The 14,964-nt window shown below is 37.0% G+C and overlaps 1 protein-coding gene across 2 annotated transcripts in view; it reads right to left on the reverse strand.

Moving 5' to 3' along the window:
- Positions 1-9,099: 9,099 nt before the first annotated feature.
- Positions 9,100-14,964, reverse strand: part of syk (spleen tyrosine kinase) — a 42,026-nt gene continuing 36,161 nt past the window's right edge. For both annotated transcript variants that reach the window (XM_057321902.1, XM_057321901.1), the window contains 3 exons: positions 13,425-13,565; positions 12,041-12,153; positions 9,100-11,555 (listed from right to left, as the gene is read on the reverse strand). In XM_057321902.1, the coding sequence (XP_057177885.1) occupies positions 11,483-11,555; positions 12,041-12,153; positions 13,425-13,565 (327 nt within the window). In that variant the 3' untranslated portion in view covers positions 9,100-11,482. The remainder of the gene's footprint in view (positions 11,556-12,040; positions 12,154-13,424; positions 13,566-14,964) is intronic.

The following is a 14,964-nucleotide window of genomic DNA, read 5'->3' on the forward strand; positions in this document are numbered from 1 at the left end:
GCGTTTTAGAAAGGCGGGGCATAGAGGATAGTCCCATGGCCGAGAAGCAGTGGCGGAGCCAGAGGGGGGTCCAAGGTGGCACTGAACACCCCTGACATCCAATTGGCCACCCTGGGTGCCACCCCAAAAATTGATTCGCTACTTATGTTGATTGACATCTGATTTCACCGTTCATTGAACAACACTTTTATTTTGACGTTCGGGGCCCATGCTTGCACTTGCACGTGACATCACCGCACATGAAATTCAAGCGAGTCTAGTTGAGAATGAGAACGGAAAAAAGTTGTGCGATGGATTGTACAGCGCAAAATCTGAGATTTATTTTTAAAGACTGACGAAAGAGAGAAAAGAAGCAAATGGACCGCTGCAATTTGCTAAACTAATGGAATATTCAAAAGTACCCGCTTGCTTGCTAGCCATTTCAAGTCCGACCCAGCCAGGTACGTTTTTATTTTTGTTGAACCATACCATTATAGTGTTATCTACCTACTTTCTAACGTTACACTTTTAAATGTTGCGTAAATGTAAAGTTTTCCCAGCATTTTCTAACCTTAGATAAATATAAACAGTGTTGGGAGAGATCCTCTTATTTCTTTTAACATTCTAAGCAGGTGTACTTCATACAAATTTAAAGCTTAAGTTATACTCGTGTGTAGGACCTACGGCGTAGCCTACGCAGAGCCGCGTACCCTGTGCGTACCCTACGCCGTAGCCTGATGCGCACCTCTCCAAAAATGTAACAATGCATCAACTCAACGCGGACCCTACGCGGACCGCAAGCGCTGTGATTGGTCTGTTTGAACCCCTCCCTCAGGTCAAAAAAACTCTGCGATAGCATCATGTTTACTCAAACGCATTTCCGAATGAATTATCTAAGTAAATTATTTGTGCTTCTGTATTTAACATCTCAAGCTGCAACAAAAGTGACCGTTTACTTTCAGCTATCACTGCTAATGCTTCTCAAACGAGCTCATTCTTCTTCGGCTCTTGTCTTGGTTACACAAGTAACACGCGCGTGGACACTGACGCCTAGTGGTTATTGCCTGTCGACGCGGACAACGACGCAGAAGTGTAAAGGAAAACTGACACGTAACCTATGGCGTAGAGGCGTAGGTCCTACGCACGACTATAACTTAAGCTTAGAAGGAAGAAATACGTTTCCGTCTTTAGCCTTGGCTTTAGGATTCCTAAACAACTTTTCATTGTGTAAGTTTATGTTAGGTTCCATTAACAGATAGTAAATCGGTTCCCAACATAACATACATTGTTTACATCAGGGTCGGAAATTAACAGAGGCTTTGTAAAAAATGACAACAAGGTGAACAAATCTGCTCTCCAAGTTCAAGACAAAAGAGGAAAAATAGTCCATGCATAATAAAAAAACTAGCTATGGCAGTCGCAATCTAAATAAGATTTAGGTGAAAATGAACGAATGTGGATGACCGCTTCTTTGCTCTGCTACAGCTTTGAGCATTACAGCCAATCAAGTTCACGGTATGAATATTCTGACCAATCAGAGGCGTTTAAATGATTCACTGGTGAAGAAGAGCTGTGCTGAAGTGCGTCACGCTCAAAAAGTTTATCATTAACCGTGTACAGATACGATGTAAGAAAGAGATTCATTAGTCAGACTCTTTACTATATTACCTGAAGCCATTGAGTGTTTTAGTGATGTTGGATGTTCTTTGTTTGTTTTCAACATATTTCCCGTTTGAATAACTGCTTTTTATGTTTTTTATGTTTAAGTTATCAGGATTAAGCTATGTTTCAACATTTTCATTATTTATATTTTATTGTTTATTTCATCTACATACATTTAGAAGTAAATTACCACTTGTACCTCTTATCAGCAATCCTAGGATTTATTTTTTAATAATTTGATGCCAGGTCAGGGTTAAACACACATTTTCTGTCATGGTCTGTGGACCCCCTGAAGTAGCCTTGGCCACCCCATATATAAAACTCTAGCTCCGCCACTGCCGAGAAGTGCAAAACAAAACAACAAGTTGCAAAACTAAAAACAAATCTAAAAGCAAAATAAAAATAAAAAATCCAAAATAAAAATGACAAATCTGAAAACGCAATATCAAATCTAAAAACAGAATAGCAAATCTTAAAACACAACAACAATTCGGGAAACAAAATAACAAGTCAGAAACCACATCGACAAGTCAGAAGTCACAACAACAAATCAGTCAAACCGCAAAAGGTAGGTAATTTTGTTGGAATGGGATAGCTACTGCTGATTGGATGAAACTCCTGTCAATCAAGATATCCAGGACGCTCGATGTTACTATGAGAAAGGACGTGCATATGTGATACAGCGCATATTTACTGATTAACATTCAAAAGCCACATTTTGCTAATAAAGTTGAAACGGGCTCATCTTGCGTTAGGAGTAGATGCATGTCTGTTTCACACTGCATGCATGAGCATGCCTGTGTACCATCCGAGATCGTTTTCCTCTCACAAGATACATACAATATAAGCATATACTATGCTATGTACTTTAATCTGTGTCCCTGTGTGTTATGAGAGAGTGACTGACGGGATCGTTTGTGATCAAGGAACGCTGGGTATATCTCCCAAGAAAAGTGTCTACAGCCTTTATAAGGTAAGTCCATAGCTATGTCTCAATTCACAGGGCCGCTTTGTTGGGCATAACGTAATTATTTCAGGTTTTATTTCAGAAAGGCAACTGTTACATTTCAAGGTAAGACTGAAACTACAATGATTATGTCTTAAGAGAAACAAAAGTTCATTTTATAATGTAATTTTAACTGAAAAGAGACAACCTCGATGATGTATGCGGTAGACAAATGTGACCTACGGAGGACGCAGCCTTCGAATTGAGACGCAGCTCTTGTCTGGTCTGTGCTCAAACTTTAAAGGAACAGTTCACCTAAAATTAATGAAAGTAATGAAATTATGTTATCAACTCTTTTGACAATCACAATACTTCTAATGCAAGGTTTTTGTGTTTTCAGGCCAAAACATCTCACTCCAAGCTGAACTGAAACTGAACTGAAAGTTGGCAGCCCTGGTTATGCCTCTTTTGTTCCGATCTTATTTAATTCCCATGTGTTTGCTGTCCAGTGCTAGATGACCATAATACTGATCTGAAAGTTCTTTATTTTTCAATTCTCACTGACATTTGAATATAACAGTATAAAACAGCACAGATAAAAAAGCTAGCTAGGTTAGCTTATTACTTTAAAAATCGTTCGATTTTCATGTTATTTCAAAATGTTGTTAACGCTTTCTCTGACAAGCAGGCCCGGATTAAGAATTCAGGGGCCCCTGGGCACAAGTGTCTTGTAGACCCCCCCATACGCACGTACGCACAATAAAGTTTTGAAATAGCCTACAGGGTACTACATGTAGACAACACCTCTATCTTATACAGGATTACATTGCCAAATTACAAACTATGATCACAACCTGAAGGACAATATCAACACCTGTACACATCCTCCATCATACAAGATTTACAACACAACAATGCTTTTCTGGACCAGTAGCAACAAAATCAAGACATTTCCCTGCATAATGTAACTCACTGGCATTTGCAAGCACACACTGCCTCAGCTCTACCTATTAATTCAGTTCTATCAGGTTCTTCCATAATTCACACACAAACACGCCGGATTCACAAAACTGTTCTTAAGAGAAAATATAAGAACTTTATTAAGATAAATTATAGGACGTTCTTAAGAATATTCTTAAGTAATATTTTCTTATAAACATTTTAATTTGTCTAAGAATAAAAGGGCAGACTTTGTCATTGATTATACTATAAGAGTAATTTGTCCTTTGGTTAAACTTTATTTGTGTAAGCACCTCGCGACTCACGTTCTTGTGTAAGCGTGTGTTAAACGGCATTAACGAATATTATAGGTATACTTACACGAGTCTGTGTAAGTAAACATTTTGCAAAGCACTCTGGATATTCTAATAACGAAGGCTAAAAATCGGTAAAGTAAGGCAGTTAGACCTGATCAACGTTATATCAAAATTCATTATTGGCGAAGAAACACCACCAAATACATGTAAAAAACTTACCTTTTGAGTTTTTAAAGACAGCCGTGAGGGTATTCTAGCCTATGGATTATATTTACAACAATAAAGCCGTTTTCATTTACATATTTTCAGTTTAGTGACTTAGCGCGACATTTAACAAATCACCATAAAAAGCGGCGATTTTGGCTATATTCTTTCATACAGCCTCTGTCTAGGTAACCATATGCATATTTACAGACGAAATGTGTTCATGTTTATACATTCAAACAGTCGATAACAGTGACAGGTTGTTGGAAACGCTGTTTTGTACTCATTTCATTCAGGAGTCACCTGTGGAATGTGATGCTTCTTCCTGCCGCTCACTGAGATCCCTGCGCGGGGAAAAGGAGACATTGCGCTCGCGGGACAGCACTGGTGACATTTTCCCACTGAATGAAAGCTTTCGGAAGGTCGCTGGATATTTCGCTTTGTGCTTCTCCTGAACAAAAGCTGCTAAAGAGCTTGTAAAAGTTACTATATCAAGAGACAGACTTGCGTACGTTAGAAACACTGTTTTGTGTGTGCACTTGCGTGTGTGCGGGCCAGACAGGCACTCTGCAGAATTAATATAGCGAAAACATGGTTATGTTACATTTTCTCCCCCCTTCTTGGACCCCAAGCGCAATGGGCCCCTGGGCCGGTGCCCATAATGCCCATTGGATAATCCGGCCCTGGCTCTGCCTCAGGACCAGGAAATCCAAGACTAGGGGAGGCAGAACCATGACAGAGAAGTGATTAGTTCATCTCCCGAGTCTTTGGGTTTGAGTCGTTCGTTCATTAAGTGACAGCCCCCTACGCTTTACCAATGCAGTCTGAGCCGGAAAGAGAATTGATTAGTTCACCTCTCGAGTCTTCGGGTTTGAATCGTTCGTTCATCACGTGACAGCGTCGTAAGCTAAACCAATGCAGTCTGAGCCGGAAAGAGAATTGATTAGTTCACCTCTCGAGTCTTCGGGTTCGGGTTCGCAATGCGCATGCGCGACTGGACGAATCACTCCCTGAGACGACTCGTTCTTCCCGAGTCACATTAAAGATTCGTTCAAAATGAACGAATCGTTCAAGAACGACCCATCACTAGTTACCCCCATTACCATAACCGCAAACTTCCAGAATGAGGCCAAATGTCCATTCATCTGTCCTCTCACTTGGAGACCTTTCATGTCCTAACAGTTGCAAATACAGTACGCTAATAACAGCAGTGTCAGATTACAAAATGAAATGAGATCAAAACCGAATATGCAAGCGCAGAGGAGGCCAGACAGTGTGTGAAAGCCCAGAGCCACAACTCTCATGCTGGAACGATCGTCAGTTCGCCTCGTAGATTCGTTATAATAAATAGCATAAACACAAGTACATAAGTGGATTCGCGTCATACCAGTTATAATAAATAGCATAAACACAAGTACATAAGTGCATAAAGAGTAAAACCAGCATCGGGTTTGCCTTCAAACCTAGTTAGGAGAATGAAACCAACGGATCGACCAGAAGGACACTTTACAGAGGTATGTTTGTATTTTAAAATAAAAACATTTCCTCTGTGACATGGTGGCTGCAGCACCACTGCTACAATAACTGAAGCTACGCCTTCTTCTTTGCGTGTACATTTGGGCAGCTTCATGCAAACATTACCACAAACTGACGTAGAAATGTGGAGGCGTGATTGATCAAGGCGTTCAGATCTGGATCAGACTTCTGTTTGAGTTGTGTGACTTTGGACGTCTTACTTACATTTACATTTAGTCATTTAGCAGACGCTTTTATCCAAAGCGACTTACAGAGAGTTCAGGGAGCAATAAGCGATATGTCATATACAGGAGCAATAATACAATAGGTGCTAATACAAAGTTACTAGTTTATTTGCAAATTAATTGTCTTTTACACATACAAACGGTTATATAACACACTAAATCAAAAGCAAAACATGAAATTGCGTCCAATGACCCTTTTAACAGGCGATTAAGGCAATGTTTTGATTTTAAAACAATTTGGCTTTTATTGTGAGGGAGTTTTACCATATTAATTTGTTTGACTATGATATTAAAAGTCAATTTAAGGATGTTACAGCAGCACAAACAGTACATAGCTATTTAGGATGCAGGGAATTAAAAAATGTGCAGTCTATCTTGTCATTTGAAGATTAAAAAATGTGCAGTTGGCAAATACTTGGTTGGCAGTGGCACTCAAACATTTATTAGTAATTTGTGGTATTTCAGTCTCTTGAGACCCCAGCTTGTAACACAGTTTTTTCCCACAAATAAATATTATAAATGACTGACAATCATGCAATCATGATCATGACAATAAGCATTGTGTGTGTCTTTCAGTCTTGATTGATGTCATAGACTGCATCATAGCCCCTTGATTTCAGTGTATAAAAAGTCTGCGGTTAATCCTGACAGGTCCTATTACTGTTGACAGAGCCAGAGGTAATATTGCTCATATTTAACAATACATCTTAAATTAAACATGTTTTGTTAAACATACTTTGCAAAGTGAGATTAAAAAATGTATGTAACAGATTGTGATTGCATATGCGGCATCAAGCCTATATGATTCTGAACACACTTGACCACACTTGTTTCTGTGCTTTTTACTAATTATTTTATTCTGTTATGTCTTATTGTGTCTATCCTCTCTACTGTGAAGCTCTATAACCAAAACAAATTCCTTGCATGCTTACTTGGTGTGTTCAGTTCAACAATTTTTTTAGTAAGAACCAGGGTCATATTTTTAAGTGATATACCCCAGTGATCTAGTGGCATCTAGTGGCAGTAAAGCAAATGACAGATTTCATTTAGCAAGGAAAATATAACTGGCTGAACACGGACCATGTTTACCACAGCAAACACCTGAGGGCTGTTTCACAAAACATGATTATGAAATAAGACAGGCTAATTTTGGCAAGTCAGACTTATTGTCAGTGGATTTGGTTTCATAAAACATACTTAACATAGTTTGAACTCCGTTACTATAGCAACTTGTGCTGTGAAACTAACCTGGACTGTGTTTCCCAAAAGCATCGTAACCTAAAGTTGATCTTAGAACCATTGTCTTCAATGGAGCTAGGATCAACATAAGCTTTCGATGCTTTTGGGAAACTCAGCCTTGGTCTGGGGCAGGCTAATTGTCAGGCTAAGCCTTAGTTGTTGCTTAACTAGAGCTCTGTTAACACTGACTCGCCAGTAATGTGATAATATTACCACTGATTCTCTGTCATGATGCAATATTATATGACTTTATCAAACATAAAAATGTAAAGAAATCAATGTAATAAAGTAAATTATATACCACAATAATAAATTAATATACTGTCTGTGGACATACATCTGTGTTTATTACATTGATTTGATATCAAATGTTTAAACTAATGTCAATAAAGTTTGAATTTAAACATTCCCCAATAGAATGATAATAGCTAGAAACAGAAATTTCAAACAATTATACTGGCAAAAAGATCTAGTATCTAAATCCAAATAATTTATAATGGCCTAGTTTCAAAATGTCAAAGTAAAATGGGATGCCTTGTGTATGTTATATTTGTCTGCCTGAGGAAAGATAGGCTGCCAATGATGGTTGTAGAGAAGGATTGGGACAATAAATACAATTTTGATGACAATTAAACAGGCAGAGTTATATTTTTTGTAGCTTTAATTTTTCACTTTTCCTTCAGTTTAATAAAATTATTTTATAGGAGGTTGAGGGTGCTTGCTGGGAGAGAAAGCATACTAAATAGTGTTGAAACAACAGGTTATTTGTCACTGTCTTATGGCAGTTCTTCTTGCATCTTTATTTCAGTTGTTGGATTTTCAGCTCCAACTTTATTATTATTTCTTCATTTTTGTATATTGCATGTCTACATGCAGAGCACCCCTTTTTGTGAGGAGGTAGAGCTTACAGTCTTTGTCTTCTTTGCATTATTCTGTAGGAACATAAATAATTATTTGATGGGATGGTGCTCTTAGAATTTTGTTGTGATGACTTAATATTTCCTTTGCCACGTGTGGTCTCAGTCTAAGAGGGGCTAGTCAGTGTCCTGCAGACAATACTATTTTGAAAATACACAATGTGAGCACCTCACCACACAAGTGGGCCTTCAAATATCAAATGTGCAAACAGTGATTACTGTATTATTATATGTGTATGCACAGTATACCATTTCTGATACCCAATGCCTAAGACATTTATACAGCACTGTATTGTAATGCATTTTATATAAAAAACAACTAATGTAGGCTTAACATTTTTGTACAAGATATTTTATTAACGTACAGTTTTCCCTTGCTTACTGTTTGAATTAATTGTAGCAAAGATTGTATTATTTAATTTATTTGTATTAAAATAGGCTATATGAATACACTTGAACACTTTATACGCATGCATCGAGTCATTTAGGAATGTCTTCCAGTCTTTCCCTCTGGTTTCGTTATTTGCAGCCGTATTACCTTTTTATAGTTTTGTACCTTTCAAGTTCTTCACACGTTTTGCAGAAGGTGGCATTAATGCACCAATACGCTGGATGTCAACTGTCGTTAAAGTTCCTGTGAACCGGAAGTTGCGATCGTTTTTACTTCCGTGTTCTGACACATTTCCGAGTGAAAAGGAATTTCAAAGGAGAAAATTTGTGGCCTTGGCTTGCGTTTTTCACTGCGAATTGATTGGATGTGTAAAAACAGCTGTTGCATTGATTTTGAAATTAAATTGGCAGCAGACTGACAGTTGAAGGGGATGAGTTAACAGATGCCCCGGCCAAGACGTCTAATTTACGTCATTTTAGATGGATAGTCATTTCAGGGCGGAAGTGCATTTTCAGATTTTGACGGAAGATTATGAGGGTACATAAATTAAAAAAAGAAAATGCCCCACATTGATAAACTAAGAGGGCCTTCTGTGCATCAGCAACACTGACTCAATGATGACAAACAAGTCATTCATAAGAAGACAACCGATGGCACCTGTATTCATAGCAACTAGTTTCTCATTAATCATTTGATTTTTAATCATAAATAATAATCAACACATAATAACATATTTTGTGACAGGCAGCTGTCATGCAATGGTATGCAAAATCATGCTCCTATTAAACAGCAACTTGAATAAAGGTACAATATTCAACAAGCATATTTATTCAGCAAATATTTATTTATCAATCATTGTAGCAAAACATTTTTTAAATGTAGCCAGAAATATTATCAAGAAGTATCAACAGAACTTCTCAAGGAGTATTACAATTCCAACCATACAACAGAGAATACAGCAGAGCAGGTATTCCAAAACATTTAACAAAGGTCTAACATAAACAAATTTAACTTATGTGTGAATGTGGGTGAGAGAGGAAGTTTGTAATTGTGTGTGTAGCCTGTGGACTACATAGCAGAATCTCTTTAGCTATCTAGCTGATGCCTTTAAGCACAACAAGTTTTTCAAAAAGTGTAGGCTTCTTCGATGGGGCCGGTTGATTAGTCCAGCAAAGGAAAATAAATGCTCTACTGGAGCTGAGGATGGGATGATCGTGTTAAACCTCACAAAAAGTTGCTTGATTAAAGGAAACTGCTCCAAAGATGTCAAATCCCTCATTTGATCCTCAAAGTAGTGCAACCACTCCACATACCATTGAGAACAATTCATTGAGAACAATTCATTGCAATAAAGCATAAAAAGATGATCCGGACCATAGCAATACAGCGTAACGAGAACGCGCAACAGTACTGATGATCCATAGAGCATAACTCTAATGCGCACAGCATTAATGATATGTATGGACTGCGTGCCTTTTATCTTGTTTGTAATTGTATAATTTTGATTATGAAAAATTGGTGTAACAGGAAACAGGTTTACAATACACACGCACTGCCGTGAGCAGGTCTGCTATGCTCTTTCACGTGGGGTCGTATGTATCCATGTCTTTGAGCGTCTCACAGTAAATGCTGCTGCTCCACGCAAGTTTAAACAATTACACTAATATAGTGGGACTAGAATGTAATGTTGACTCTGAAATGCGTTATTATTATCTTTTTCCATGCACAACTGACGAACATAACATATGCTGACAGTAGCAAGCTAACATGGTGTTGCTGCTCAGTATAATATAACGTTAGCCTAGGCTACTAACATGAAGAACAAAACTTAACATAAACTAAATAAATTATAGCAATTTATGCAATAGATAGATAGAAATCTTGCAGCCTGCACGTTTCCTATCTTGACCACCTTCTTCCAATTATCTGTTCCGCTCTCAACATATGTCCGGGCAAACCACCGAGTAGGCACCAATATGAGGCCTCACTTATATGATGTCATAAAGTAGACTTCTTACAAAGTATTTTGCAGTATTTTGAAAATACAAAAATACAAACACTGAAGTATTTTGATACAAAATACGAAGCCATTTTCTGATGATCCAGTCAAATACAAATGACAAAATACTATTTTGTATTTAAAATACGTATTTTAAATACATGTATCATAAATACTGCCCAGCCCTGTTTGTAGCTCCTTATGTTTTGTACTAAGATGCATATCGCGTTGCACAATAAAAGAAGTCACGCATGACTGTAGAACTCTTTCGGCTGCCAAAATATCACATGTTTGCCTATTCTAATGTCCGAAGTTACATTTATAATCAGAGAAAGATCAAGATTCTGATGTCATGCAATTCAGTTCAATTGTACAGCTTGTGCACATCTCAATGAATAGATATATTCAAATTAGACAAAATAAATGTGGAATAAAACTGTTTATTATTGGTGCCGTATTTAAATTGGCAGTGACTTGACAAATTTATCAGAGAAATGAAAAATGTAAAACGGAATTTAAAAATGGTATGAGGAACATGCAGTCAGTAAACTAACTGGAACACAAAAAATGTATAAACAAAACGTATCTGATAAAATTTGGTTTAATATTATGCAGTGGCATTTAGATAAGACATTACATTACAAATAATATAGGCCTCTTTGGCCTTTACATCCTAGAAAACAATGTGACCACTAGACAAGCTGTATACGAAACATGACATCTGTTGAAATATCACAGTAAATACGTATGTGCAGTATGAGCATACAAGTAGAGACATCTAATCAACAGATGGATCTGATTGGCTGTGATTTGTTAAATTTTAAACATCACCTTTATAAGCAATATTCAACAATTCACTTTTGCTTTTCTTACTGCATATCATGCGATTTATGTTCAATTAATAATGAAAAAAAAAGAACGTAGCATTACATTAGCCGTGTTCAAAATTATTAAAAGGAAAAAACATCAAATGCTTTAAATGATTTAACTGGAATTTGTACATAAATACTAGTGAGGGAGTTTATCAACCTATAATTAGTATAATAAAAAATCAATATTAAACAATTGCTTATGCCACCCTAAATTATATCATATAGCAGACTTTTCGCACATGCTCTAGTCTAAGTCATCATTGGGATATGTCATAATAGTAATGTCGCAACCTGGGTTCAACTACAGAAAATCCAGGTCTCTCCTCTGCCCTATAGAAACAGTGAACAATTTATCATTAGCAAAACTGATTGACATTGATGACTGCACCAAACTATGTTTATTTTATTATTAGTACATGGCTTGATTCTGATTAGTCAAACTTCCAATACTATTGTCAAATAAGACAATTTCAACAGCAATTCAGGGTTAGAAAAAGTGACTTTGTTCCTTGGACATTTCCGGCTAGTGGATGAACACATTTAAAACAACAACTGAAATCGCATTATGCACAGTGACATTGTGATACGCAAAATGCCTTGTATAATATATTTAAAATTCTTGCTTTGAACAAGACACATAGAGAATTAGAGAATCATCTGCAACAAATAAAATTGTGTGTTAAACTTTAAAAAGAGCCAAATCTCTCAGGTCCTCTCAAAGGTTCTTTCAGGCAGCTTGTAGCTAGATAAATGGTAATAAAAAACTTTTGTTTATGAATGCTCTACTCTATACTATAGTGCTTATGTTCACTTACTTGTATGTCCAGCATTTCTTCATAAGGTTGTACATCTCAGCTGGGCAGTCGGGTGGGGAAGTCATCCTCTCACCATTCTCAATCATTTGAATGACCTCATTTCCTTTCATTCCCTACATGCACACACAAACACAAACCATTACATTAAGTAATTACAGTGTTATCACAGTTTTAAATGGTCATGCCAGGAAAAATGAGCAAAACTGGGTAGAAAATGTAACACTGAATGTTAAAGTTAAGGAGATAATTAAGTGATAACAAGCAGAAACACTGATGGACAGAGAAACAAGAATAGAAATAAATGAAACACAAGAGCTACAGCTGACTTCAGCCACAGCCTTTGTGAAATCAGCTCAAAATAAAATAAACCATTAAATCTGTCACCAGAGGAGAATTAAACAACTCCACAAACACCAATATCATCTTCGCTTTTGTTGCAGCATGTTATGGAGAATAAACATTTTTTTCAGATAATGTTTTATTGAAAATAATTGTTTGGTTTGATGTCATCTTTATGGTAATCAGGGTTTGGTTTAGTTGGACAGTTTGACTATTTGTGTTAGTTTTGCTTTCTGTCTGCTGTAATTAAGTTTGTTATGGCATAAAAAGCAGGAGAAAACATAATCAGATGCTGTTGGCTGCTGATAATAAGTGATTAATACACTGACCTTATGAGTGACTTTTATAAGAGTAATGTGTTATTAATTTTGACTTATTATTGTGATTCTGGGAGAAAAGACAGCAAGAACAGATTTAATCTGAAAAATTGAATGAATTTTATTTGTACACAAAGCACGTTGAAATCCTGTGAGATTTACTCACAGACATTAAGAATCAGCAACAATGGTCACATGATTCATGCCACAATACATTCTGGGAGCCATGGATGAGCGTTGCATGATGTACCCAGAATACATTGCGTCATGAAGCATGTCAAAGTTGTCGTATATTTTTCATTACATCCAAAATCTTAGACAAGCAAGAATTTGGATCTATGTGCATTAGGATCTAACTTTAAAAAAACATTAGGTAACACTTTTTTTACGGTGCCCTTGTTACACATGTTACATGTATTTACTATAGTATTTACGATAAATTATGCATAATTACATGTAACTAACCCTAAACCTAATCCTAATACTAACCCTATAGTAAGTACATGTAGTTTATTTTAAATACTGTAACACAGGCACTGTAAAATAAAGTGTAACCCAAGATTAAACTGATCCTTTACATTTGATTTATAGGCTAGATGACTGTACAGTAGCAAATGAACAAATTAATCAACGTATAGTTGCCATGGGCTTTGCTATTGTGTAATAGTCCTTGAACTTTTTAACTGTTGGTTGTAAAGGTTATTTGATTATTTTCACAGTTTTTACACCTTGTATGGTTTTTGTCCAAATGAATAAGCCTCCCACATCAGGACTCCAAAGCTCCACACGTCACTCTTAGAGGAGAACTTCAAGTAATTCATGCACTCAGGGGCATACCATTTCAATGGCCATTTACCATGACCTTTGGCCTACAGAAGAAGAGGACAAAAACATTCAGATTATGTTAAGCACTGATTCTAGTGTACTAAAACAAAGACTTTTATAATAGTAATATTTATTAATATAGGATTAATATAGGATAATTAACAAAAACACTGTCAGAAACAAGGGTCAAACTGTCACCACCTTTTTTTTTGGAGAGTACATATTAGTTATTAAAAGGTAAATATTGGTACCATAGAGCATATAGCAGTACCTATATAAAAGTTTTAAAAAGTACCCAGTGACAGCTTTTGTAAAAATTCTGACAGTGTATAAAAAATATTTTTCTGAAACTGTTTGAAGAACAGTTTTCTGTTTTCAAATGTTTTGAAGTAAGCTACGCACATTTTTTAAAAGAAGTGTAAATTTAAATTCAAATGTTTTTGTGAATTTAAAAGGTTTGTGTATGTTTTCTTTTATATTATTTTTTAAAGCAACACTATATAGTTTTTTGACCATAAAATAATGTCTCAGTCAGTAATGTCAATTATTTCAGTGGTAGAACAACTTTTAACCAGACAAATTCCGCTGCCAGTGATACCTGAGCAGCCTCATCATAGCGGCTACCACCACACTCTGTAAATTCTGTGTTTGGGTCAGTACACACAACCCCTCCCATCCCCTGCCTACGGAAGAGTTTCAAAAACAACGTTTCTGCAATCACTGCTTCCATCAGCGTAGTCAACAAATTCATGTGTATTGCGCTGCCCACGGGGAAGCTTATACAGCGATGGTATTTACGACACTAGCAACAGACAATTGCGCTTATCTACCACTGTCAGGGTTCTGGTAGACGGAGAGCACACCACGGAGGTAGATAAGAAAAAGGAGTTTATTTAAAAAAAACAGGAATATCCAAAAACAGGTAAGTATTTCAAAAACGGGAATATCCAAAAACAGGTAAGTATTTCAAAAACAGGAATATCCAAAAACAGGTAAGTATTTAAAAAAACAGGAATATCCAAAAACAGGTAAGTATTTCAAAAACAGGTAAGTATACTTATCGGGGTAAAGAATTGCAGTGAAGACAACAAGACTGAACAGGGAAGAACAAAAAGGTGCAAACTTAAATAGAATCCTGATGATGTGATGCAGGTGTGGACTAATCAAAAATGGTGGATGTGCGGTGCATGCTGGGAAACTGAGTTCAGAACTCCGGGGAGAGGGAACGGGTGAAGCGAGCTGGCGGTGACGACATGGGGGGCGTGGCCGGTGGTGCTGAAACCGTTACAGTACCCCCTCCTCCATGGTCCGCTCCAGCGGACCTACCAGGGTGACGGGGTCGACCTCGAAGTCGAGGACCCGGACGTTCAGGATGGGTTTGGTGGAACTCTCGTAGGAGTGCTTGGTCTAGAATGTCAATCCGTGGTACCCAGGATTGTTCTT

Source organism: Triplophysa rosa, linkage group LG22 (assembly GCF_024868665.1).
Source record: "Triplophysa rosa linkage group LG22, Trosa_1v2, whole genome shotgun sequence".
Classification (NCBI taxonomy): Eukaryota; Metazoa; Chordata; class Actinopteri; order Cypriniformes; family Nemacheilidae; genus Triplophysa; species Triplophysa rosa.